This window comes from Amblyomma americanum, chromosome 2, assembly GCF_052857255.1.
Source record: "Amblyomma americanum isolate KBUSLIRL-KWMA chromosome 2, ASM5285725v1, whole genome shotgun sequence".
NCBI lineage: Eukaryota > Metazoa > Arthropoda > Arachnida > Ixodida > Ixodidae > Amblyomma > Amblyomma americanum.
Window position 1 is genome coordinate 122,160,299 of NC_135498.1, and position 26,516 is coordinate 122,186,814.

Genomic DNA, 26,516 nt, shown 5'->3' on the forward strand with positions numbered 1-26,516 from the left:
CCTGGAAGTTTTCGGATTGAAACTGTGGCAAAATACTTCTCGAACCATACGACGGTCTTTACCTTACTTTGCAGAAAGAACAGAGGCTTGCCTAACACTAAAGAATAACTGTGCGCTGCAATAAAGATTAACACAGGCCTAACTGAGTGTAACCACGTTAAACCGAGCTCCGCTCCCTGAGTTGAGCTAGAGCAGCTGAGTTGAGCCAGAGCAATTCTTTTTGTCATCCAAGCGGCGCTCATAGTGACCACAAAAAGCTCCAGTATGTACGCATAATGCATAAGAAATTTTAAACAATAAAGACTTGTGCCATGCTCTCTACTTTGAGTCGCGAAGCACATCGTGTATTTTTTTTTTATTTTAATGACAAGTTACTTGAGGAAAGGATGGAAAGACTCATTTCCAAGCTCGAAGCATTCACTTTCGCAATTTAAACTTACGTGGACTCAAAATTAGGTTTTGTTTTATTTTTTAGAAGCAAATAGTGTGCGGCACATGAAAATCGCGTTAGCAAGTAGGCTAAGCGACCAGACGGATTGAGTGTCAGAGGTAACTGTTGCCTTCGTTCTGACTGCCATCATTGGCGTACTTCCAGTAGTGAGCCTTTATGCTGTGGCATCCGCCTCCAAATTTTTTGTTCAAACCACGTAGTTACGCATACAATCCGGTGTATACCCACCCAAAGATCGTCTCATGTGTGACGGAGCTGTTTCGTTGGCCTTTTCGCCTGCCACCAACATAGAGAAACAGGTGAAACTGATAAATGTTCCCTTTTCACTTCCGTCTAACGAAACGGAAGAAACGCTCCCGCAGCAGTACGAAGAGTGAGTTGCAAATTCGGACACGAATATTTCGGGACAAGGTCATACAGCGAGAATTCTGCTAAAGGAGGGAGTCTAGAATTACAAGTGCTTCTATATTTCCAGTATAAACATGCACGCCACTAACTGAAATGTCCAATGCTTTGTTTTGGCTAATTAGCAGGCTGAAAACGGAAATTGGTTTTTCATTTGTGCCCACCTGGTGATTGAATCAGCGTAAACACAAGCCGTGTTTACACAGATTTCCAACCGCTACTAGAACCAACCGCTACTTCGTTTGCTTTCAAAATAATCGGTTATCTATTGCAAACGCGGCTTTTATGCGTCGCTCATGGCCTGTTGTTTTTATTTTTCAAAATAAAAGCGTAATTTTAACCAGCATGCCTAATAAACAAAGGCTGGGGAAAGAAAAAGGAGACGTCGGTTACATTGAGTTCGCAGTTTAGGAACTCAGTGGCGCTTGCTTTCTCGCTGGAAGCGTTTTGGATAACCCTGGAGCTGAAAGTTTACACCTGATGTCTTCAACGAAATGCTTACTAGCGTACGAGAGCTGCCGATAGGTACGCTTGAATTTCACTAGGAAATCCCTGGATTTTTATCTTGCTTCTGTCATAAAATAAAGGAGGCCCAATATGTAGGCACAGCACTCGGGAAAAAGGCAAGCTTTTTGCTTGCCTTCTATGCTTTTTACATAGACGCTCATACTGAGTTCAGCTCTCACAATCTCCTGGTTTTACTCATGGGCTGTGATTATGATCCTTAATAAAAGATGAACGCCACCATTCTTATCGGAGCGTATCTCTTGGCGCAACCAGTGCACGCGAGACCGCATCCAGATTGGGCGCTTTCTGGCTCCTGCACCTGGTTCGAGGTTGCCTTAGGCGGCACAATACGCAGTTTTTTTTACTCTCAGCCGAAAACGAAGCTTGGGAAGCATTTAAACAACTCCTTTGGACTGCATCAATCTGTAGACTTGCGGACAGTTAGTGCGCGCCAACACGTCGTACGCGCACCCGGAGCTCACTCGCATGGCAAGTGAGCCACTCAGCTTGTTCCACAGGTGCACGACCAAGCTGTCCTCAACGGTCCGCAGCACTTCCTCCGTCGAGGCGTTGTCGAACAGCTTCTTCCAGTGGTTGTAGTGCACGGGGTAGAACGACCCAATCGAAGTCTCATTCCCGGCTAAAATCGAAAGTAACAACAAAAATAAAGTGGAATGAGAAGTTGCCTGTACCTGCAAAAAGCATCACCAGGCTTAAACCAATTAAATAAAAATGAACAGGGCCCAAGCGGCCAAAGGTTTAATTTGGTGGAAAAGCCAATTAGAAAAAAAAATGGTGGGCACGGTAACCGAAACGATGTCCTAAGGGCGCAGCGAGCACAGAGGGATGAAAATTCCCGCGAGAGCTGTTTTATTCATGAATGATGAATTGTTTTAATAAAAGATGAAGGTACCCGAAAAAAAAGGGGGAAAAGAAAAAAGAAAAAAAAACACAAAAAAACACTCATACAAAAAAACAAAAGAAAAAATAAAAGAAAGCGTGAAAATGAAAATATGAAGTGGAAAGCAGTGAAGAGAAGGCAGACGATGAACACGTGAAGAAGGTCCTCAGTCCCAGGACACCAGCAGCAGTGAAAGCCTGGGCGGAAAGAGCACGAGCCCGAGGACGGTGCCAGGCAGATGGGCAGGAGCTCGCTGGCACACGTCCGATCAGTTCGAGAGCGCTCCCGAACCCAGAAGACAAGTGCACAGGAAAAAAAAATAAATAAATAGAAAGTGCAAAAAATAAAAAAAATGCCGGAAAAGAATGATGTGATCTAGAAAATAATGCAAAAGAAAACACACACACATACAAAAACACGTTAAAAACACATTCCTGTACACAAGCACACACACAGACAAAACCGCAGCATGCGGTCTTCAGAAGGGCAGACGACTAAAGCGTCCACCTCGAGTGGCCAGAAAGACCCCCCTGAGAGACCGCAATACCACGGGAAAACAAATGAAAAGAAAATAAATAAATAAATAAATAAATAAATAAATAAATAAATGAATAAATAAAAGAAGGAAGCAAAGTAAAATGAATCAATGGAAGAAAATGACAAATGAAACACACAAAGGAAGGAGAAATGAGAGAACAGGCAAAGCCAACACAAAAAAAACACAGAAAAGAGCACACAACACATGCGAAGAGGGGAAAAAAACACGCAAAAACAAAAAAAAACAAGAGAAATGCTCACACAAAAAAAAGGAAGGCCAAGAAGGCCCAAAAGACAAAGCCAGGGTGTCTGAAGAATGAGCCCTCAAAGGAGGCGGCAACAAGAGAAAGCGTCCCAGGGACGCGCCAGTGACGCTCTTAGAGGCGGGCCAAAACGATGAAGCCCTGGCTGAAGATAGATGAGTTGAGGGCGCCTCGAGGACGCGCCCTCAACAGAAACGAATATGAATGAAGCCCTTGTGGGGCGAAAGCAGAGAGGGTGCCTCGAGGACGCGCCCTCAAAAAAAAAAAAAAATCTCAGCACAGCCTTAGAGGGCTGAAAGAGGGTGGCTCGGCCGAAAGGGTGGAAGGGTAAAAATATTGAAAGCTCGAAGGCCTGGCCCGCGGTAAAACGCTGCAGGTAAAAACTGGGTTCGTCAAATCAGACGCGGCCCCGAACGTAGTCGGGGAGAAGCGCACTCACCGTGGCCACCACCTGGCAAAGGATGGCACAATAACGGGGGTTATCGAGCCATCCGCGCCAGTGACGGGTGGAATCAGTTTCCCCGTGACCGGGCAATGCGGCCACAATTGCGCGCGTGAGAGGGCATGTTGTTAAGTAATGATGTACCGTTCCATCCGGGGCCCCGCATGGGCACACCGATGATGGAGCTATGCGGAATCTGTGCAGGTAGGCCGTAAACCTGCCATGCCCGGTCAACAGGGAAACCAGAGGGCGCGACGGTGGAAAAGAGAGTGGTAGGCTGGAAACGTCAGGGACCCAGGAATAAATCCCAGTTCCCTCGTTGTATTCGCGCCACCATGCAGCCCACCTGGCACGCACGACGGCGCGAAACGCCACCCTAACCGAGACTCTCGAGCGCAGTACACTCCGCACCCGCGGCGACAAGCTGGCGCGAGAGGCCACTAAGTCTGCGATTTCGTTGCCGAGGACATCGGAGTGTCCTGGCACATGAAATAGTTGGAAATTTTTGGTGGTCTTCAAAGCGGAGAGGTCTAATTTAATTTTATCAATCTTTGAATCGTGTGTGGCATAGGTAGCCAAGGCCGAAAGGATTGCCTGGCAATCGGTATAAAAGAATACCGGCGCCGCACCCGGAAGTGTACGCGCATAGGTGACCGCCTCTGCAAAGGCGACCAGCTCCACGGCGTATGGAGATGTAGCACCCTCAACCCGAAAACGGCCGACCGCCCGCAGGTCACCGCGCACGCCAAACGCCACAAAAGCAGCGCCCGCAGATAGAGAGGTGTAAGCCCCGTCGGTGTAGATGTGGTGCGCCGGCAGCAACGCCGCAGCCGCCGCCGCCTCCACATCCAATCGGCGGTGCTCGAAAGCGACAACCTCTGAAGGATGTCTATCGGTAGGGAGCTCCGCAGCCCCCCCCCCCCCCCCCATGTGTCTTTCGTCCCCCTGAAGTATGAATGAATGAACTCACTACTCCTGCACAGTGGTGAGAAAAGGGTGGCCCTTCTGGAACGCGAGCGCGGCAGGTCCAGGGTATACCGAATCTTCGAACCCGGCCATGTTGTCGTATTCGTCCAGACACTGGAGCACTACCACGTCGAGGTCGAGATAGATGCCTCCGCGTTTCCACAGCACGAGCCACCGCAGGGCGTCGCTCAGGTCTTCCATTTTGTTCTTCGCCATCTTCCAGATGCCACTCTTGTACCACGGGTCCAGGGGAGAGCCCTTGAACTCGACTTCCACGTCGACGAAGGCGATGTGGAAGTTCGGTAGGGAAGAATTCAGCAGTGTCAGCGTGTGGCACGATAGAGATTGGGAGCCTGTGAGTATGAGGTTGACCTGCAGGTACGGGTTGTGCACGGCAGCCGATTCGACGGCGCAGGCCTGTCGTTCGTTGAGACAGGTCCCGTTGAGGCCGGAGCTCTCGATGAACCAGATCTGTTTTGGCGCTGTCGTAGGCAGGTCTCCTTCGGCAGGCGCATCCTTCTCGAGACCCACCGAGCCACACATATGCCTGTATTTCCATAATACTGAAAAAGAGGGAGAGTTTTAGAATTAGAGCAAGTGAGCTACGTTCAGGAAAGTTTGAATTTAGGTTTCACAGTTCCAAACTAGGGAACGTAAAAATTAGAGTGCATGGAAAAAGATAGTGCAAAGCTATACCCCAGAACAGAGCACAAAGATAAACCACGGCTAATATTAAGATAGATGATAGAATAAGGTACTTGAAATAATGCAAAATGAAATTAGAAAGGAAAAAAGGGAATTTATGAGAGCACAAAGGTATATAAAAGCCCACAAAAGGAGAAACCCTGCACAAAATGCATACTTAATAGCCGAATAATCTAAATCATAATGAATACGTGAATACTACATCTATTATAGAAAAAAGATCTATGAAATTTCTTGAATGTGGATAGTGAATTTCATGGAAGTGTGGCCGAGAATATTGTATAATATAATTAATAACAACTTTCGGAATTAAGAGATAATGCATTCTGAAAATTTCACGTTCCTAATGCTTGACAGGTATCATGTTTAAAGATTGTAATACAGTGTCGTTATGTCCAGGCTGAAAAAGCAGCCATTCGAATTTCGGGACCAGGAAGCGTAATAAAAAAGCAAGGCCGTGGTAAATAGAGCACATGATGGAATTATGTGCTGTCCATACGAACAGGATGTATTCAAAGACCGTGTAGGTCTGTCCGGTGGTGGTGGTGCCTGTAAACGCATGATGACTAAAACTAACTTAGATGGCCGCGAAGAAATGATTAGTTAAGCAATCGGAGAATGCGTTGACAGAAATGTATTATCTTCTAATTAGTAAATGCGTACCAAACAAAATTTTCTTTAGCTAATGCACACAGTATGCTTATTAGGTTATACATGTGGATTTATTATTGCGCCAAAGAACATCATAGAAGCAGCAGGTAAGATGGTGTATACTTATCTAGGACACATGACGGACGTGCTGAGTTCGTCATGTGTGGAATAAAAATCAGCAAATTAGTGCGTTGCTGGAGTGTAAATAATATGGGCTGACAAAACTCCTAGTCAGTTCTAAACCGCCATGCTGACGGTACGCCAATGGCTTTTTAGTGCCGCCCAGCTTATCTGATCAGCAATTTACTAGTGGTTTGCCTTGTCGACACAGGTTGCTCTTCCCGAACGACCAATCATTAATACAACTGGTACCTGCCACGGTGGGCAGTATGCTCACTCTCTGGTGGGAAGGTTGTGATGACGCCGCAAGGTCACGTGCTCTAGGTGGTCCACCTACTTCCTAAGTTGCTCTCTGGGGACCACCTGCCAGAGCCATGCCTGTGATTTTTCGCGTACAACGCCGACGTCTACATCACCGGCATCGGATTTTCTGGTGAGTGGAGCGTTAACGCTGTCGCGTTAAATATCTACTTCACTCGCCGGCAATGGGCACGTATACACCCTAGACCGGTGCGTAAATTGCACTTAATACGTTTCGCGCCTGGGTAGCTGGTTACCGGTAACAGGAAGAGGAGCACTCGCCTATACCGGTGCCTTCGCGCCGGACTCGATGCTCGGCGTGACAAGGATTGTATCGGAACGGTCGAGCGGTCCTCTGCAAAGCAAACGAAGCGAAAACTAACAGCAGGCACTGCGTCCTACGGCCAGCACTAGCGCTGAAGCAAAGCTGAAAAGAAATATTAGCAAGGAACGAACACACTGTCCTTAACACAGCATTGGAGCGCTATGATTTGTTCCGCAGCGCACCGCTCGAGCTGTCTAAACAGCCTGATCACAACTGTACGCATGAGAAGGTTGCTTGCTGGATTGAACTCCAAGCACACCATGGTCGAAAGCAAAACCGTCGTGTACTGTTTTCGTTTTTACAGTTACACAGTGATTTCGCAGAGCAATAAACCCAATTAGTGCTTGCATATTTCATACTTTCCCACCGTACAGGAACTGAGCGCTGGCGATCGTGACGTCACTAAAAACGTCCTGCAAGCGGGCGGCGATCATGTGCGGCTCCGCATGTAAGGCGGACGTTTGCAGACAGAGGTCGACAATCTCCAGTTTGTCACCGGTTCTCAACTTTAGCCCTACTAATACAAATTATTTAGTTGAAGCTAGGTGCTCACCTTAAGCGAAAAATCGCGGAATCAAGGAACGTTTTTAAAGCGCCCAGGCTGATCATAGACGGAGTCCTCTTCGCTCGACGGCGGCGTACCCTCTATTGCTCTTGAAAATCGTCAGAGCCTGCGGCATGCTGCTGCCAACTGGGGGATGATCTTGGCGGTGAGCCGATCGACGAATGCAGTTATTCATAACTCTTAGAGGCCTCTCTGGTAACACCGTGCAAGCAAGCTATCTTGGCAATGAGTAGGGCACAAGGAAGTCAGATGCCTTAGCCAAAGAAACGCCTAATGAACGGATGTAGATATATCCTTTGCAGTCGTTACAACTATCTGCAGCGTCCACTAACCATAGTAAGCCTATCAGATTACTATATCGGGTGATTCACTTAATATATTCTGCAATTTTTTAACACAAACTTTTTAGATAGAACAGCGCTTTTTCGGCATAGCTTTGCCAACGCTGTAGAGCAGCAAAATACAGCTAAGACGTGCTAACTAGAAAGCTGATTAACAAATATTGCATAGTTAATTTTGAAGTATTAATGTTGGGCTCCTTAATTACTGAGATGCGTGTATCCCGCTAGAGAAATGGCATTGCCTGCAAGCTTCTCGAAAGCGCATGCATTTTGGCGCAATGCAGCCTGAATTAGGTGCGCCACAGCGCCGAGGGTAACTGCGCTTTCGAATTTCTAAGAACTGATATGGACATTACATACGGTGGGCTACACGCCTCTCAATAATTAAGAAGGCTACCGATTATAGCTGAGAAGTTTACTGAATGTAAATTAACCAGCCTAGTAGTAGTACGTCTTAGCTGTATTCTGATGCGCTACACAGCTGATCTTGATTTACCAATAAACGCACTTTTCTAACTTAAAAAGCATATTTTTAAATAAAAATTGCAGAACATCTTCAGTGAAACATCCGGTATAGCATAGACAGAGGCTTGAAGCACACACACTGCCACTATACTAAAGCTTTTTTTTATTAAAAGAACAATGAACAATAATATCATCTGTTTGTGTTTTGGTCTGCGCACGTGAATGCAGATGCTTTGGGCAAATTTGAATCTTGTAAGAGTATACATGCCAGCTGTCGAAATGCAGCAGTAAAAAAATCTAAATGTCATGGTCAAAAAAAGAAAGCATACTCCTCTAAGCCAATGAGCGGGATGTTACGTCAAACACGCACGAGTAGCACGTCCCTGTGTACCTTGTTCTCGTAGGATAGCAGCTATATAGACTGCCTCCGCCTTTTGTGCCGTCTGGCCTGCGAGTGATTAAAGCATCTCGGAGGCCATTCTTTAGGAAGCTCGACGCCGGCGATTGTGGTTAACTATCAGTAAAATTAGAAACAAGCACTTCAGTAATGCGGACTGATTAAAGCTGCATATTTTAATGGGCGCGCGCGCAGCCCATCAGGATGAGTTTTATGCACACGTTTGCAACAAATGTTAGCAACGCAGACCTAGCGCTGGCGGCTCAGGGACAACATAAATTACCTCGGGTGAAACGCGAGGAAAAAACAGTCGGCTAGAACGACAGCCATAACTCAAGACAAGCGCTTTTTTCGCGGAGAGCGCAATACTCGGAACAAAGTTCAACCACACCGGCGCCGTGTAACCAAGTGCACGCGTAGGCCGTAGCGAAGAGAAACGTGAAGCGCTGTTGCGTCGCTCGGGGAGGCTCCTAGAATGCTTATTTCGGCAACATGAAAAGATTGAATAGCGCATGAATGAGATGTGAGAAATAGGAGGCAGGAAGCGTTGGCGAGCAACAAAATGTTTGAGGTCCGTGCTTAGCGTACATACTACTGGGGACAAAAGTTTCCAGGACGCGAGTTCTTGGAAAAACGTCCATTGGAGCCGCACCTCGCTACCCAGTCGCCTGATATGGTGAAGAGAGGAAGGAGCATTTAGGCCTTTAATGCCTTCGTACAATATCAGGCGACTTGATATCGAGGTGAAGCTACAACAAAAGTTTTTCCTACCACTCGCGTCCCGCAAACTTTTGTCACCAATAGTACATGCTTTGAGGGCTATAATGAATGCGTACAAGACTATTTACTTTCACTTATATGGCGCGAAGACAACTGCGTTGAAGTTCATTAACTCAGTCAGTATTTCCTGGCAGAACTCAATTTTTTTTGTGTTGCTGTGTTAGACGTTTCAGTTATCCTGTTGCCGCTTCATTTGACGCGGATGGTATACGAATATATGCCAGCCAGAATGCATCGACAAAAGGAAGAGGCGGTTTATTGTTTATTGTTGCCGCCGTTTAGTGTTGTCCACATAAGCAGAATATCGGTGATGCAACTATATATCCGTCAAATCTAGAGCGTGCGTACACTGTACGTGATTCGCGGACGCCGAACATATGTCAGATTGTTTGCATGGAGCGCCATTGAGGCCCCTACCAATGCATCGTTCTCCCCTGATGTTGACACGACCGCTTCGACCTCGTCGTAAATCATGGTGTTTACACTGTTGACAAGTAGTTTCTAACACCGACCAGAGCCTGGGAAGACATTGCACAAATATGATAAGTGGCCTGTATACAAAGTATTCTATGGCGTGGTTCCACCACCCAAGACTTGTTCCCATGTATGTAACAGGTTCCTATTTCTCCCTTAGCGACCGTGTAAGCTAACCTTGAGAGTGTTCACCAGCGCCACTCTTGTCCATAGCGGTGGACGTAGCACGTCCTGTAATACTGCGAGTGTGACGTAGAACGTCATCTAACGGCGAGGGTGGAAACTGTGTGAGAGCCCTCTTATGCTACCTATGGCATCAAGACTGCCAGAACCGAGACCCCCGCTAATCTATTAGCAGGCAAGGCAAATGAAATGAGGGGCTCGTTTGACAAACATATTAAGGCAGTGAACAGTCACCGAAACCAATGTGCATAGGGGAATGTTTCTTTTTTTAAAATTTGTAGTGCCAGTCAATTGGTTTAAAGAAAATTATTTATAAAGCAGCAGAAAAAACAACCATGTCGCCGGTGGGGTCCGAACCCACGACCTCCGAATATCGCGTCCGGTGCTCTACCAACTGAGCTACGGCGACGGCTGTGCAATCTGCTGCTTTCATGGGTATTGATGTTTTGCGTGTTCGCTAACCTTGAGAGTGTTCACCAGCGCCCCATTCGTCCATAGCTGTGGACGTAGCACGTCCTGTAATACCGCGAATGTGACGTAGAACGTCATCTAACGGCGAGGGCGGAAACTGTGTGAGAGCCCTCTTATGCTACCTATGGCTTCAAGACTTCCAGAACCGAGACCCTCGCTAAGCTATTAGCAGACAAGGCAAATGAAATGAGGGGCTCGTTTGACAAACATATTGAGGAAGCCACCAGTCACCAAAAGCAATGTGCATAAAGGAATGTTTCTTTTTTTAAAATTTGTAGTGCCAGTCAATTGGTTCAAAGAAAATTACTTATAAAGCAGCAGAAAAAAACAACCATGCCACCGGTGGGATCCGAAGTAATTTTCTTTATACCAATTGACTGGCACTACAAATTAAAAAAAAGAAACATTCCTATATGCACCTTGGTTTCGGTGACTGTTGGCTTCCTTAATATATATATATATATATATATATATATATATATATATATATATATATATATATATATATATATATATATATACATATATATATATATATATATATATTCGTGTCCGGTGCCTACCAACTGAGCTACGGCACCGGCTTCCCAATCTTCTGCTTTAGAGGATATTTATGTGTAGTGTAACCGCAACTTTAGAGTGTTCGTCAAAGCTACCCTCGTCCATAGCGGCGCACGTAGTACGTCATGTATTACCGCTGGTGCCACGTAGGAAGGCGATCGAACCATCAGGATGGAAGTTGTGCGATAGCCCTCTTATGCTACCTAGGCACCAAGACTGCCAGAGTCGAGGCCCAGAATCGAGTAGTGTTTGAAAGGCTTCGCATTACTTTCGATCCTACAGCCATACGAAATTGCAAATGAACACATGAGAACAGTGTTGCGCCAAAACTTAATAAAGCAGTAAAGCCGAGACACCCTTACACCAAAGCAGCAGCCTAATACTGCAACAACGCTGATAACTGGGCACGCTGGTTTAAGATCATTTTTAAAACAGCGCAGCTAGCGCAGAGGCGACCTGAACAAGGCAGACAGCACAGGCATACCCTGAGCCCCTAACACCTTTCCCCCTTTCATGCCTGGCTATTATCCCTAATTGTGATAAAAAATGGCCAGGCTTTATTTTTACTGTGGTCAAACATTACATCAAAATAACTTCTCCGCTACAATAAACTCACTCATTTCTGCGCTCCCCATGGGATGTGAGCTTAAAACTAACAACCAAATTTCGACTAAACTCACTCAGGGAAGATCAGCGTGTGCATAGAATTGCAAGAAAATGGAAGTTATCATCAAGTTATCTTTTGATGGCCGCTTCTCACTGCGTTCATTTTCCGTCTGTTCGAAATCATTATTAACTTGCTGCCACTTTCAGGTGACATAACCGGCGGGTACGTGTATTACTTCATATTTTTCTAAGCGATGGGAGGAGTGTGAGGCCAACGTAACGCCATCAGGGCTCCTCAATAGCAGATACCTGCGGCAGCAACTATCTGATGAAAAACTAACAGATTTCAGTGCATTTGGGAGAAACACAGTCCAGGCCTTCACAAGCTTTGAAGAGATGTAGGTTCAGAGGAGGTTAGGTTTCTCGATCTTCGCAGGAGACACACCAGAAAGACCGACGAAGTTGCTGAGAAAGACATTGTTCGCGCGAGCCTGAAAAACTCTGACTGTAATCGACATTTCGGAATACTTGACCCTAATAACATGCTCTGCTGTAACTCCATGAACGGTGAGACGTCATGTGCGATGTGCTGAACTGAACGGCAGGAGTCCAGTTAAAACGCCGCACATCTTATGCAAAGAATTGGAATGGGAAAGAGTGATTTAATTAGATAAATGGAAGTTCTTGTCATGCGTTAATGATGGAATTCCATTGTATACGCCGCCCCAAACGCTATCTATATGGACCTCGTCAGCGCGCGGGCTGCCGCAGTGGCTCATTGGTTATGTCACTCGGCTGCTGACCCGACAGACGCGGGTTCGATCCCGCCCACGGGGTCGCATTTTGGTGGAGGCGAAATGTTAGAGGCCCGTGTACTGTGCGATGTGAGTGCACGTTAAAGAATCCCAGGTGGTCGCAATTATCCGGATCTGTCCAATACGGCGTCCTTCATGGCCTGAGTCACTTTGGTACGTCAAACCCCCATAATCCTAAACCCATTGTCAGGTTAACACATTAAACCACAGACGTGGGAACGTAATGGCACAGGGCTGAATCTCCGCTCCTGGTGTTTGTCTCCTTATGTATATCCAAGGTACTATGAGCGAAGAGATTTTTCAAGGCATTCTTGAGAAGGCTATGCTTGCACAGGCACGCAAGTAACTTGGGTTTCAATATGTGTTTCAAAAGGAGTACGACCTGAAGCACTTTTCTGCGCTTGTGAAAGATAGGATGAAGAAGAAGACGGTGGACCTTATGAAGTGGTCAAGCCGTCCTACCGAGTATTTCAATTCTATATTGTTGGGTAAGCGTCCTGAGTAATCTGAGAGACAAAAAAAAATAGCGGCGCAGAGCATGAAGTCTAGAAGCTGCTGCAAGTGTGGAGACCCTGGGCTGGACGTTCACTGACAGCTTCCTGGATTCCATGCTTCGGCGCGATTAAGCAGTTGTCGCCAGAAAAGGCTCGCGTGTGAAGTATTGATGCATTAGGTTATTTTGAAAAAGAATTTATGAAATTCTTTCCTCATTTTGTGATTAAAAAGATATCATCGCCGATACCTTCACGCAGCGCAGAAAGCAGTTCAATAAATTTGCTGTGGGAACGACTCGTGGCTTATGGTGATGATAAAATATTGGTTGCTACTGAGTAAAAAGTCTCATATTGTTATTCCACCAACCTCATAGACAAATTTTAGTGCGGTAAAAACTAATATTTAAAAACTTAAATATTATATCCCTTTGTTCACTACTGTACGTACTCGCCCCGTCGACTGTGAGGCTTATTTTCGGCTTGACACCCGTCGAACACTAGAGATGATTTTGGCCGGCATTTTCACTCATAATTTAAGTGGTAAGGGTGTATTGAGGAATTTCAATGCCCAAGAGGGTAATTGTTTTTAAAGTGTAGACTTGTTTGATTTCACTCTATGACTTTATATTTTTTGTTGGAACTTCGTTGTCATTTCTTGCGCTTCTCCTCTATGACTTTCAAAGTAACTGTTCCGAGCCCAGTCCCTAATATTCAGTGTTCCTTCGCAGGCTGTGTACTCTTAGATCTTTTCTGGCTTGTGTAATTGCCATGGGACGAGCTGGGGCTGCCCGTTGACCAGGAGAAGCATGTCAAGCGATCCTCTGGGCGCTCGGCGTCGTACCCGACCCGACGTGGTACGTCTCCGGCGGCTGAGCTCCTTGCTGCAGTGGCAACCACTGCTCGGTGGCCTCTGTAGCTCCGGCCATAGGCCAAGGCCCAGCAAACAAGGGACTGCGGGAAGAACAAGCCACTTGCGAGCCCTTGGGCGATAATACAAGGGAGATTTTATTATTTTTTATTTGCAACATACTGCTAGCCTCATTGTGGAGACTTTCGCAGGACAGGGAGAAATTACATACACACATAAAAAAAAGTTTATGGTCAGGTTAGTGCAGGAATGAAAATAGTAATAATTGCTTGCAAAATAACTTGAAAAAGAACAAGGCAATGCAATACAATTCGATAAATCATGTGCAGATAAAACAAAATAAAAACAAACATTTCCAGCACAGTGCACTTATTCCGGTTCAAGATTTGACAATCCTTCCAAAAAATGGCCTGGCTTAGCTAAGGTTAAGCCTAGGATGCGAAGCATAATAGATTTGTGAAAGGGATTCGGTATCGCCTGCCCGCAAGTCAGGCTAGTCTCTTCGTTGTTTAGCAATCGCCTGTAGGAGCGGGAGTTAGCCTTCGTGGTAGCGGCCGCGCGGCGACCGCACGAGTTGAGCCCCGTTTCTCCACAGCTGTCATGACGTCAGACCACGTGCTCGGCTGCAGCGCCCCTAGCGGGAGGAGCGGGAGTTAGCCTTGGTGGTCGCGGCCGCGCCAGGCTGGGCTATGGTTGAGCTAAGTAGTGTCCCTATTATGCTTCGCATAAAAAGCATAAAACGAATTACAGGTGACTACATCATTCGGCAACGCATTTCAATCTCGGATGGCTTGTGGAAAGAACGAAGATTTGAATGTGTCACTATGAAATCTGTACTCGGTAATGTGCTTAGTAAGCTTTGTTCTCGAGTTTAATTATTTAGAAAATGACAAGTACTTATTTTTATCTATTTTGAAACCATCATCTAAAAGTAGAAAAATAAACTTAAGCCGCAAGAATTTGGCCCTATTCTGTATTGTTGGAAGACCAGCTTTGCGTAACAGTGCTGTAGGGGAATCGCTACGGCGATACTTGTTACAGATGACTCTAATGGCCTTTCGCTGAACGCTTTCTAATTGATCAATGCAGTGGTTAGTCGACGGAAACCAACAAATTACGCTATATTCTAGCACTGAACGAACAAGTGAGGTATACGCTATTTATTTGGTGTCAGGTGCAGCAGATGTTAAGGAACTCTTCAACGAATAGAGCGCAGTAAGTGCTTTAGATGATATATACGAAACATGCTTATTCCATTTCAAATCCGATGAGATCAAAATTCCTAAGTGCTTATGTTCTTCAACTTTATTTAGTTTCTGGTTCTCAATGCCATAAGTAAATATTAGTGGATTTTTTTCCTCGTTACGTCCTAAGCAAAATGTTCCCCACCCAGTACAGCGACAGCTGCCCCTGGTGCGGGGACGTCCCGACACTTTACCACGTCACATGGGAGTGTAAACACAATTACATCTTCCACAAACAGACTAACCCGAGTGCGGAGCAATGGGAGGGACTGCTCACCAGCAGCGAGCTCACCGCCCAAAGGGCATTGGTGCAGCACGCGTGCGAGGTGGACAGGACCAGTGGAGCCCTGGAATGAGAGTCCACCCTTTCTAAGGAGCTCCCGACGGCGGCGGCGGCTGCGGCAAGCGCCAAGACGCAGCTGCAAGGAGACTCTCCGGAACTGACCAAAAGAATTCAGTAAAGTTTATCATTCATTCATTCCTCGTTACTGTCATAGAGACAGTTTTATCTAAGTTAAGCGTCATCTGCCAGTGTTTGCACCATTCGGAAACATGCACTAGTGAGTTGTTAAGAATTAATTGATCTTCATAGTTACTAATTTCTTTGTAAATGATACATTCGTCTGCGAACATACGGAACGTACAGTCGATGTTGTCTGCCATGTCGTTTACGAAGATAAGAAAAAGAAATGGAGCTAATACTGTGCCTTGAGGCACGCCGGACACTACTTCAGCACATCCCGAACGTTGCCCTTCATATTCAACGAACTGGAATCGATTTGTCAGATAAGCTTGAAGCCATTGTGTTATATTCCCAAAAACAAACAATATGTGTAGTTTGCGAAACATTTTTGGGAGCAATACTCTGTCAAATGCTTTGGATAGATCGGAAAATTAAATGTCCGTTTGCTCACGATTATAATAGTTAAGGCGAGGTCATGAAAGGTTTCATTTAATTGCGTTGTAGTAGACAAGCCTTTACGGAAACCATGTTGGCTGCTGCAAATGAAATTATTTACTTCCACGTAAGTCACGATATATTTCAGAATAACGTGTTCCAGAATTTTACAAGTTGTAGAAGTGATAGAAAAGGGGCGATAATTCGAAGTGTTGTCATAACTTCCACTCTTATGAACAGGAATTATTTTAGCTACTTTCCAGTCGAGTGGTAATTCACTAGTTTTAAGTGATTTCTCATAGACAAGCCTAAGGTATTTGCATATCCATATTGCGTATCTTCTAAGGAAAGGATTTGGAATATTGTCTGGACCACTGGCCTTTTTGACATCAATGGCAAGCACCAAGGAAAGGATGCCAGGTTCAGTAACTCTTATTTCCTCATGTTTTGAGGTTCCACAAGATATCAGTGGGTCTCTGTCGGGTAATATGCCATTGTCAGCAGTAAATACAGATTTAAAATAACGGTTAAACTCTTCTGCTCTAAGTAGAGCTTCACTTGGCGGTAGATTTGATTGCTTATGGGACCTTGAATTAAGGTATCGCCAAAATTTTTTAGGGGAAGATTTCAACAAATTACTAAGGGTAACATTTTGGTATTTTGCTTTCGCTAACATTATGGCTACTTTGAGCGCACGGGAATTTTAACGAATTTTCTCAGTGCACCCAGGCAATTAAAATTTGTTTCTGAGTTTCCTCAGCCTGGAAATTTTGCGTTTCACCTGTATGATTTTTCGCGTTATCCAGGGGTCAACTTTCCGTATACTCTTGACTTTAGTTGGCACATGCTTTGTCGAGCAGTGCTGAATGTTATTTTTGATAATTAACAACAGCTTTTCGGTCGACACGTCAGAATCACTAAAATGATGATGAAACTCGTCATAAGACTGTTCCAAATATTCAAGAATTCTGAGGTCGTCAGAGCGATCCCAATCGTAGACAAACCTTCTTATTCTTTCAACGGACTTTACCTCGCATGTAAAAGTTGACTTGGTCGCCTTGTGATCAGCCAAGCCATCAACTGTTTCCGAAAAAAGCCCTTCACAGGCAAGCTTATCACTAACTAAAGTAAGGTCTAGAATGATTTGTTGTTTTGGCAGTTCTCGGTGACACGTGTGGGTTGAAAGATAATCTGCTTAAGATCAAAGTTAAAAGTCATGTCCAAAAGGGCCTCTGCGCAAGCGCTATCCACATTACCACTTTTGAAGAATTCCGATGATATGCCGAGAAGATTAAAGTCACCGGTTAGTATAATTCTATTTGAGCACTTACGATGTCTTTAAGGTCACCAGGCATCCTTCGCGGTTGTATCCCACAAGAAAAAAAGAGCTGCTGGTGTTCCTGTAGCCTTCATGCCTACCACGGGAGGAGGAAACTTATGAAATGTGAACCCCAACGTCGTAGCGTCGGTGGTTGTAAAGTCGGCTCAAGAGAAAACTCTCAGCCGTTGAATTACCAAGGTTGGAAGCTTCATGGTTAAAGATTCAACACTACACGCCGCCAACCGCCTGCTCGCCGTCACTAAACTGGGTGGAGTAACTGTGGAGTCCATGTTATTTGCTCATCATCATCGTCATCATCATCATCATCAGCCTGACTATACCCACTGCAGGGCAAACGCCTCTTCCATGTCTTTCAAATTAACCCGGTGTTTTGCCAGCTGCGCCTACCCTATGCCTGTGAACTTCTTAATCTTATCCGCCCACCTAACCTTCTGCCGTCTCCTGCTACGCTTGCCTTCTCTTGGAATCCACTCCGTTACCCTTAAGGACCAGCGGTTGCCTTGCCTTCGCATCACATGCCCAGCCCAAGCCCATTTCTTCCTCTTGATTTCGACTAGGTTGTATTTAACCCGCGTTTGTTTTCTCACCCACTATCATACTCATACATGGCTAATTATGAAAAAATTCGAGATATTTAAATCACATACTCAAACGAAGACCTACAAGAATACCTTCACGATCAAGGCGCCCTCTAAGCAAGGAGGCTCGCCGCTCACGTTCCTGAGTATGCTGGCAAGGTCAGGGAGTTATCTCGTAGAACAGTTATATTGGAGTTCGCCAAGGGTTCACCACTGCTTAAAAGAGTAACACTTAGATTCTGCTGTTACCCTATAACTGAGCATGGGGGGGGGGGGGGGGGAGCAGCACAATGCTGCAAAAGTCAGAGGCATGGCCATATCTCGAAACATTGCACAGGCCTTGTTCTCTGCGCTGGGCACCATTCGCACAAGGAATGCACATCCAAATCGCAACCTAAGTGCGCGAACTGCAATGGACCACACCATGCTTCATACGGAGGGCGCATTAAAGAGAAAGGTGTTACACTTGCACACACTATGGAGCTAGTTCAAGGGAAACCGCCCAAGCGATATCAACCATAGCCTAACCCTGAGATGGTTTTCGCGAATACGCCCGATCTTACCCAAGATGCATCAACGCTACAAGAAAGGAGAGCTGGAAACAGATATGCAGCAGGAGCAAAAAAGAAACTTGACAAGCCCGCCTGTACGCCGCCTACTTCAACGCACATTCGACACAAGCCCCGACAAACGGCCACTCTCGCTATCAGTCTAAGGGGCCGCAAACCGACAGGATTATCACTGAAAGGCAGCAAAACGGAAGCACTGAACAAGATATCACATGCCCACTGATTCCGATGCTGTTTGCAGCCATCAAAGCTCTTGTCCGCACCAACCCCTTATCACGAGCTCTCCCAGAAGGAGAAGCTGTACTTGCCATGGAGCCGCTGGTGTCGGCCTCCTGCGCTCCTAGGAGGCGTAATAGCAGAAAACAATAATCATGGTTTCAACAGCGACAGCTTCACCATAGCTGACCATTCGCAACATCCTTAGCACATGCACTTTTTTTCAGTGGAACGCGCGTGGTTTACGCTCGAAACTTTCCGATTTCCGGCAGCTCGTGCGAGCGTAACACTTAATTTTCATAATCATTTCCGAATCGCGCGTCGAGGAAAAATTTCGACTGCACGGGTACCACTTTCACCATTCACAAGGACAAGATGACGTCTGCAGATTGCTGATAGGCTTTTACAATGATATCCCGGCCTTCTCGGTTGATGTCCCGCCTCGCAGTGACAACGAATACGTGTGCGCTGTAACACTAATTAGCAGACAAGTGTACACTCTCATTGGAGTATATCTCTAGCCAGGCAAACCATTCGATGCTCCAAGGCTTGAAAACTTGATAGCGAGGACGCCCTCTCCACATATTATTTCCGGTGACTTCAATGCTCATAATTAAATTTAGGGCGGTTCACACACATGTGCCCGAAAATCCAAGCTTGCAGAACTTCTTTGAACATATTCAGTTGAGCCGCTAAATGATGACAGTATAACGTACCTCCGAGGCCTGATGACTGCTAGCAGCATCGATGTTACCTTTGTGACAAGTTTATTTGCCCACAACTTTTGCTGGTGCGCCTACTTCGAAACACGTCGAAGTGGACATTACCCACTCATCATATCAGCTGTCCGCGCGCAAATGGCGCCAAAGAAGAAATTCCTTATACATTCTACAGACTGGGATGCCTACAACGACGCTGAAAGCAGAGGAATTACTGCTGTGACCCGGAATGAGGAGTTGACATCGACAATGGCTCATTGCCTGCAAAAGTGCAAGAATTACACCTGACAATGATAGGCAACTTTCAAATGATGAGGTATTCCAAAGGATGTGCGCGATTCGCAGGCGACCAGAAAGATAAGCTTTGAGCTCCAAAAATATTGTAGACCTTCGTGCCTGCCGACGGGAACGACGACACATGCGGCGCTACCTGGATAAACTCAGTTGGTAAAGATTGCCTGACTTTTGTTCCACGCTGGATGTGCGCCAACCAGTAACTAAAATTTGGCGGATCGTTAGCGGTCTGTGTATGCCACTCAGACAGCTTCACCCCTTCGCTCTACTTTCTCTGCATGAACGAAAATCCCTAAAAGAAGTCTCAGAAGAATACTGCAGACCACTCTCAGTAGGGTCAGTGCCTTCGACACACTCCGCAGATGCTCAATCAGGCATTCCACAGGCGGCAGTGCCATCGTTGGACCGCCTTTCACAATTTAAGAGCTATCCACAGCTATCGCGGAATGGAACAGGCGCACGTCTCTTGGTAACGATCAAGTTGACGCAGTCGCAAAGCTACCCAAAAACTCGCGTCTTCGACACCTGGGATATTACAATTCTTCCTGGATGACTGGTGAGGTCCCCACAGAGTGAAAGCTGGCGAAAATTGTGCTTTCTAACGAGCCAACAAGCTACGCATCCTTCCGTCCCATCGCCCGACTGAACTGCGTAGGTAAGCTTATAGAGCGAATGATCCTCGAAAGCCGAAATGAGTGTCCCCAAGAAATGAACGAGTTTCGTCAAAATAGGTCGGCGACTGATAATGTCATCCCCCTCGCCTGATCACTTGAAGAATACAGTCTGCGTCGCCATTGCGTAGAGCGCTCGAGCAGCCCGCACCCGGTAGCAAAAACTAAAATTAGAGAGCGGCCCCTGGTTTCTGGGCTAAGTGCTGATGTCTACATCGTTTTTCGGGTCTATTTGGCACTACTTCCGCGCAAGTATTGCTTCTGGAACGTAACAGCTACACCGAGATATGGATTCGTTTGCAGGGAAGTGTGCCGCCCGGGCGCTCTACGTAAGGGCAACGCAGACTGTTCCTTCTTGCTGGGTACATCCCAAAAGCCGTTTTCCTTGACACCAAGGCCGCTTTTGACTCTGCTTTTAACCATGCAATTCTCGCGGCCGTGAGGAGTCTTGGGCTCGGGGGAAAGCTGTACAAATTGATTGGTCAGTGTTTAAAATGACGACAAATTTTTATGAGCACTCAAAATGGCCCAACGCTCTTTCACGCAGTGGATAGGGGCGTACCTCGGCGAGCAGTGCTCAGCCCTCTCCTTTTCAATATTATTCTTATACACATAACAAGAAGCCTTCCGCGAGGATTGCGCATAACGGTTTATACAGATGACATCTGCGTCTGGAATGTGTCACGTTCACGCTGTATTACCTATAAACGTCATGAGAGAGCGTTACTGGACATCTCGATGTACCTGGCCTCCCTTGGTTTTCGTTTCTCGCCAGAAAAGAGTGTTGCTATATGTTTTACAAGAAAAATGATGACGAGATACCCGCTCCTCCTAGGTGAACGGTCACTACCTTATGTGCGATCACAGCGATTTCTAGGTGTTGTGATAGACAGTAATCTCTAGTGGTCTGGAAACCTCAGATCAAAAAACTTCGCGAGAGGATCAGTGCAGCATAGCAAGTTCTCATGTTCATGGCGGGAACACGGTGGGGCAGCAAATGCTGTGTAATGGTTCTGTTTGAAAAGCCTACGTTGAAGGAACCTTGCGCTATTGTCTACCGGTGCTTCAAAGATTATCTCCAACAAGCCACAAGATTCTCGAGGCCATGCGGAACAACTGCCTGCGGATATGCCTTGGTATTCCAAAGTGTTCCTCTGCATCAGGAACATTACCGGAAGCAGGCTGTCTCCGCTGTATTTGTTTGCCACCCAGGAAACTATGTTTACACACGTCCGCGGTGTCATCCAAGGGAAGAAGCAGTTCCTACACCGTGTCCACCTAACTCATTGCAACTGTGCCTGTGGCCAAGCTGTGCAGCTCCTACGCCTCCCCACTATTAATCAGCCACAGAAACTACTACCTCTGTCCTTTCCCTCCTCGACACTCGCGTCTCTAAAGGTGAAGAAGTTTATTCCAGGTGTAAATGCAAAGAGCCGCATGCCACAGGCAGCGCTTCTGCAAGGTACTCTAGCCTACGTACCCGAGGAATATACGCATCCCACCCACATCTTCTCCGACGGGTCAACTACTCAAGAAACCTCCTCCTGTGGTCTTTACGTGCCCTCAACAAGCCATGTCCTTTCTTACCGGCTGCAGCGGGAAACATACTCTACGACCGCTGAGCTTCAGGGCATTAAATAAGCTGTTTCTTATACCTTGCGCCGAACCCCCGGCCGATAGGTTATCTTCACCGACTCCAAAGCATCCCTGCAGATCCTGTCCAGCCTGCTGAAGAACACCGATCATCAGCCTGTTTTCCTTGACATCGGGTATCTACATCGTACGGCTCTTGTAGCAGGCCACTGCGAAACATTTCAGTGGATACCAGCACACTGCGGCTTTCTGGCCAATGAAAAAGCAGACAAAGCGGCCCGTAATGGTCCCAACATCAGAGAAACATTCGGACCTTCTTCATGAAATCTGATGCGTTCCGAATGGCTAAAAGACTTGCTTGCGAAGAAACTTATCGGCTCCAGAGCTTGCCGACAGATCGGTATCAATTTCTGTACTTAGTCGACCCTGATCTCAGATCAAGACTCCCACCAAAAATTACTCGCCGTCTGGAAAGCACTTTATCACCGACTTCGTCTGAACGCTGCACTTGCCAACTGCTTGTGATAGCGTTTCTCTCAAATGAACAGTCCGCTTTGTGACAACTGCTGCTCGATAGAAACTCTGGAACATACCCTGCTTGAGTGACCTGCGTAAGCTGACGAGCATGCGTACTACGAACATTGCATGGAGAAGCCCCCAGTGCCTCTAACAATGGACAGTGTTTTAGGTCCCGCAGCCTGTGCTAGGCAGAAGAGACATGGAATGATCTTTGTATATTTAAAGGACATTGGACATCTTGACAAGCTATAATTTCACCTAAAATGTTATCATCATACACTGTTCACGTATTCAGCTTTGCTAGCCCATTTGTCGAATTATGCACTTCATAATTTCATATGTAACATCATTACTCACCGATGCACATTAGTACGCATTTCATGGGTGCATTTTACCTTCTTCCTTTTTTATTTGTTCTATTATACATTTTCCGCAACGCTCTACTTCTACCTTTACCTCCTAAATTCCCTTCCTCGCGCAGAGTGTACATGGCAGTGATTTTTAAACGCCGGCTAAATTATCTGTTTTTTTCATTAAAGAGCTTCTATTTTCTCTTCCTCTCTTACACCGTTCGGCGCAGGTGGTACTCGGAAAAAATAAATATATCTGTAGAGGATCCGATTCCGGCCCCGCCGTCAGCATCTCCTACCGCAGCCACCGGATGTTTATGATTTACCGCCGGCCTCCTCAACGCGCCATGCGCGCGAAATAAAGGATCAGTTTCACCGCTGCTCGGCTTCGTGGCGGTGGCCGTAGCACCTCGCTCGTTACTCTCACGCGCGTCTGTCTATAGCGACGTATCTCGCGCCTCTATAAAATAAGTGAATAAATAAATGTTTCGTCAGACTGACCAAATCAGCTTCTCCGAATGAAGCTCATATATTTTCCCCGCGTCACCCCACCAGTACCCTTCCCCTGCACGCGCCGCAGTAAATCCTTTTTAATAGAGTTACCAGACACAACGAAGGTGATCTCGGCTCATTTTTTTCGGAATAAGTAACTGTCAAGGCAACTTCTGGTCAGTGTTCTCATGTTCCTAAAGTGGGGACGCACAAATGTATTCCCGCGTGCTGTTCAAATTTGGTTTCCCTCATGTACAACATCCTTAAACAAAAACTTTGAATATCAAATAATCGTGAGGCACTATCATGAAAATATTGAAGGTAAAAGTCTATTCTTCTCATGTGAAGCAAAATTTATCTTTTATATTTTTTCCATCGCTCGCACCGAACAGTCTAGCCTGCCATAGAAAACCAATGGGGAACGTTTTTGAGTTTACAAAAACGTTAATAGCAGAAAAATGCAAGCCTGTCGACGGGGAATTTCCATGTAAATTGATTGTTATAGTGAAATGTTAAAATATATCAAAAACTTACGTTGATAAACTCTTTCCGTTCAAAAATGAGTTTGTCCAGAATTGTTGGGCATGAGGCGATTGAAGCGAAGCAAGCGAGGTCTTAAGAGGGCGGTCACAAGTGGGCTACATCTTTTACACAAATACAGACTGCGTGGACTCTGAAAACTTTACGCGTTACGCGGTGCTGCATTAAACTACACATCTCTTTACAAAGGCTCCGAACATGTGCGCTCCAGCAAGTATGTTTTGAAGTCGCGTTTTTTGGAGCATATCTTTCGGAGTGCACCTCCAGCGAACCCCTTGAGATCATGTGAACATAGTAACTTTTACACACTTCTCTGAATACGTGCCCAGCATTCTTGGACAAAAAATTTGAATATTGGCACATTTAAAGGTATACTGTTACAAAAATGTGGAAGGTAATGGTGTATTCTTTCGATGCGCAACAAAATCTTGCTTTTAAAGTTTTTCGATCATTTGCAACAAGCGTTTAAGACTGCCTTAGAAAACAAAGGCCAAATGTTTCTGACGGAAGGGGAAAAGTTCGGACAGCTTGCCAGACCGAATCACAGGCGCTGCCAGGTCAGACGCTTAGTGATGGGAAGGAGAGGGGGGGGGGGGGGGGGGGTATGAGGCACCCCAACACATCGCGCACGACAACGACTGTGGGCTGGAAAAGGGAGAACACCAGTGAGGCGAGTTATTTTCATTGGCACATAACGCTCGGATGACACCTTTTTCACCGAAGAAGGAATTCTTTCATGCACCGATCGCTGTAAAAACGACCTTTAAATATGCGCGCAGCGCCATTTTCGTTGTAGGACTTTTAAACAAATTTTTGCTATTTTTTTCGGCAGTATTTTGCTTCCTATCTATAGTAGGGTGAAAATAGAAAAAAAGCGTTCAGGAACCACAGCCTGCGGCCCTTATGGATCTGTAATACTAAGAAATCACAGCGCCGCAAACGAAAACAATATTCTAATGCTGTACTCATAGAAAGAAGAGAGGCAGTTAACGGTTTTTGTGTTAGAGTTCCGTCTTGTGATTAGCTTCTTCTTTCGATGAGAATTGTTGAGCCTTCACTCCTGCATTTATTGACAAGTCGCGCCTCTTCTACTCTAGCACGAGCAGAACACCAGGGCTGAGGGAACGGTACAGGACCGTTCACAGTAAAAGTAGAAAATTAGAAAATATGTCTGTATGTCATGTAACTGTGCTGAAGTTAGCTTGTGAGTACAGCTCACGGATGTCAAATGAGGAAAGCACTACCTCGGCATACCGTAGCTCAAAGTTGTACGGCACCGCACTGAAAAAAAAAAATGGTGTGGAAACTGTAGCGTCATTAGCGGAAGTGTCTGTTCAGTATATAATAAACACGCAGTAAGGAACCGCCATTGTTTTTCTAACAAATTATGTAGTTCATGACCAGGAGAAGCTCATAGTTAATTTAGGATGAGGCGCTGAATTTAATGCGAAAAAATATTTTTGTCAAAGCACGCCACAGAGCAGGCTTCAAAACGTTATATGAATACTGTGAAGAGTTCTTAGTAGTTTGACATGATCGAGGGGTGCATTATTTTGAGGTAAAATAAGGGTGCAAAGACAAATAAATGTATTCGTGAACGAGGGCTTTAAAGAGGATAAAAGCTTTGGGCGGACTGTAGAGAGGCTAAGCATCATTATTGGCTTTAGCCGAAACTCCGTAAATCATCACAAGTGTTACAAAAGTAATTAGAGATATTGTTGAAAAATATTTGATGTATTTAGTGAAATGTTATTTTCGAAAAACTGCAGGGGACACTTAAGCACCGCCTTTAGGATAAGACGCGATAGCATATTTGGGTTACTTCCCATATATGCAGAATTTGTCATTCTCTACTCTACAGTCATAGGTCCCTTGGAGTCATCATATAATTCCTGGCGCAGTGGTGCAGCGGTTAAGCGATGTGCCAGTGCCCGCGCGCTATGGCAGGTGCTCCCATAGATGGGCCTTGTGCGACACAGGTTTCGCTTCCCGAGCGACTAATCAATAATTTAACTGTCACGTGCCACGGCGGACAGTTTGCTCACAATCCGATGGGCAGGATGTGATGACACCGCAAGGTCACGTGACTTGGGTGGTCCACCTGCCTCCTATAGCTTGCTTCTCTGGGCATCTTTTGCTCACGACGCCGATGACGCAGTCGGCGACGCCGGATTTTCTGAGACACGATCTCCTTAACGCTATCGCGTTAATTGATATTTAAGGCACTTACTAAAATCATACTGAAATTCATTATTTCGAGCATATTTTGCGGTACAAATGACAAAATTAAAGAGACTGCTACACCAATAGAAAGCAGCGCTCTCGGTTGCGGATTTTTTGTTATCCATTTTGGTTCAGCACGATGTGTTCTACCGGAAGTGTTGCAGTCCATGTCTGCTTAATCTCCGAGGAAAGCCATTTTAACCCAGTCACTCATTGCACGCAGTGTGTACCATCCGTTTCCTGCGCGTTGTGCTAACCTTTGGGCACCGTCAGCGAAGCGGCGTACGCCGACATCCAAACAAGGGCTCCCAATGCAACGACGAGGACGGCAGAAGCAAACATCCTGTGGGCGCGGCCGGCGGTTCCTTTGACGCACAGCATCACGCATCGGGTTGCGGGCACCGAAGCTTTCTCCGTTTCGCACTTCACTTTGGGCGCGTCCAGACCGCTTTGATGCGACGTCCTTCTGGTAACGCCTTCCTGAAGACCTGGTGCACAGGAGCAGGCTATCACTCAACCTGCGCAACTCCGCGCGACACCGGATTGTGCAGCGCTTCATCAACATTGTAGTTAGTAGAGGGCAGCGGTGTGTGCGAGAGACGGAGAGGGCTGGGAATAGAAGGAGAGGGGCGGGGGGCGGAGCTATCTACTCTTTCCCGTCACGGCGGGCTGCGA

General features: G+C 46.1%; 1 protein-coding gene and 1 non-coding gene across 2 annotated transcripts; both read right to left on the reverse strand.

Moving 5' to 3' along the window:
* Positions 1–473: 473 nt before the first annotated feature.
* Positions 474–26,384, reverse strand: LOC144119039 (lactosylceramide 4-alpha-galactosyltransferase-like). Its single transcript, XM_077651775.1, has 3 exons — positions 26,099–26,384; positions 4,477–5,035; positions 474–2,003 (listed from the first exon to the last, which is right to left on the reverse strand). The coding sequence occupies exons 1-3, from the start codon at positions 26,220–26,222 to the stop codon at positions 1,994–1,996; spliced, it is 693 nt and encodes a 230-aa protein (XP_077507901.1). The 5' UTR covers positions 26,223–26,384; the 3' UTR covers positions 474–1,993.
* TRNAS-CGA (transfer RNA serine (anticodon CGA)) lies at positions 10,115–10,187 on the reverse strand. Its single transcript has one exon. It is a non-coding gene; the product is annotated as a tRNA-Ser (tRNA).
* Positions 26,385–26,516: the final 132 nt, after the last annotated feature.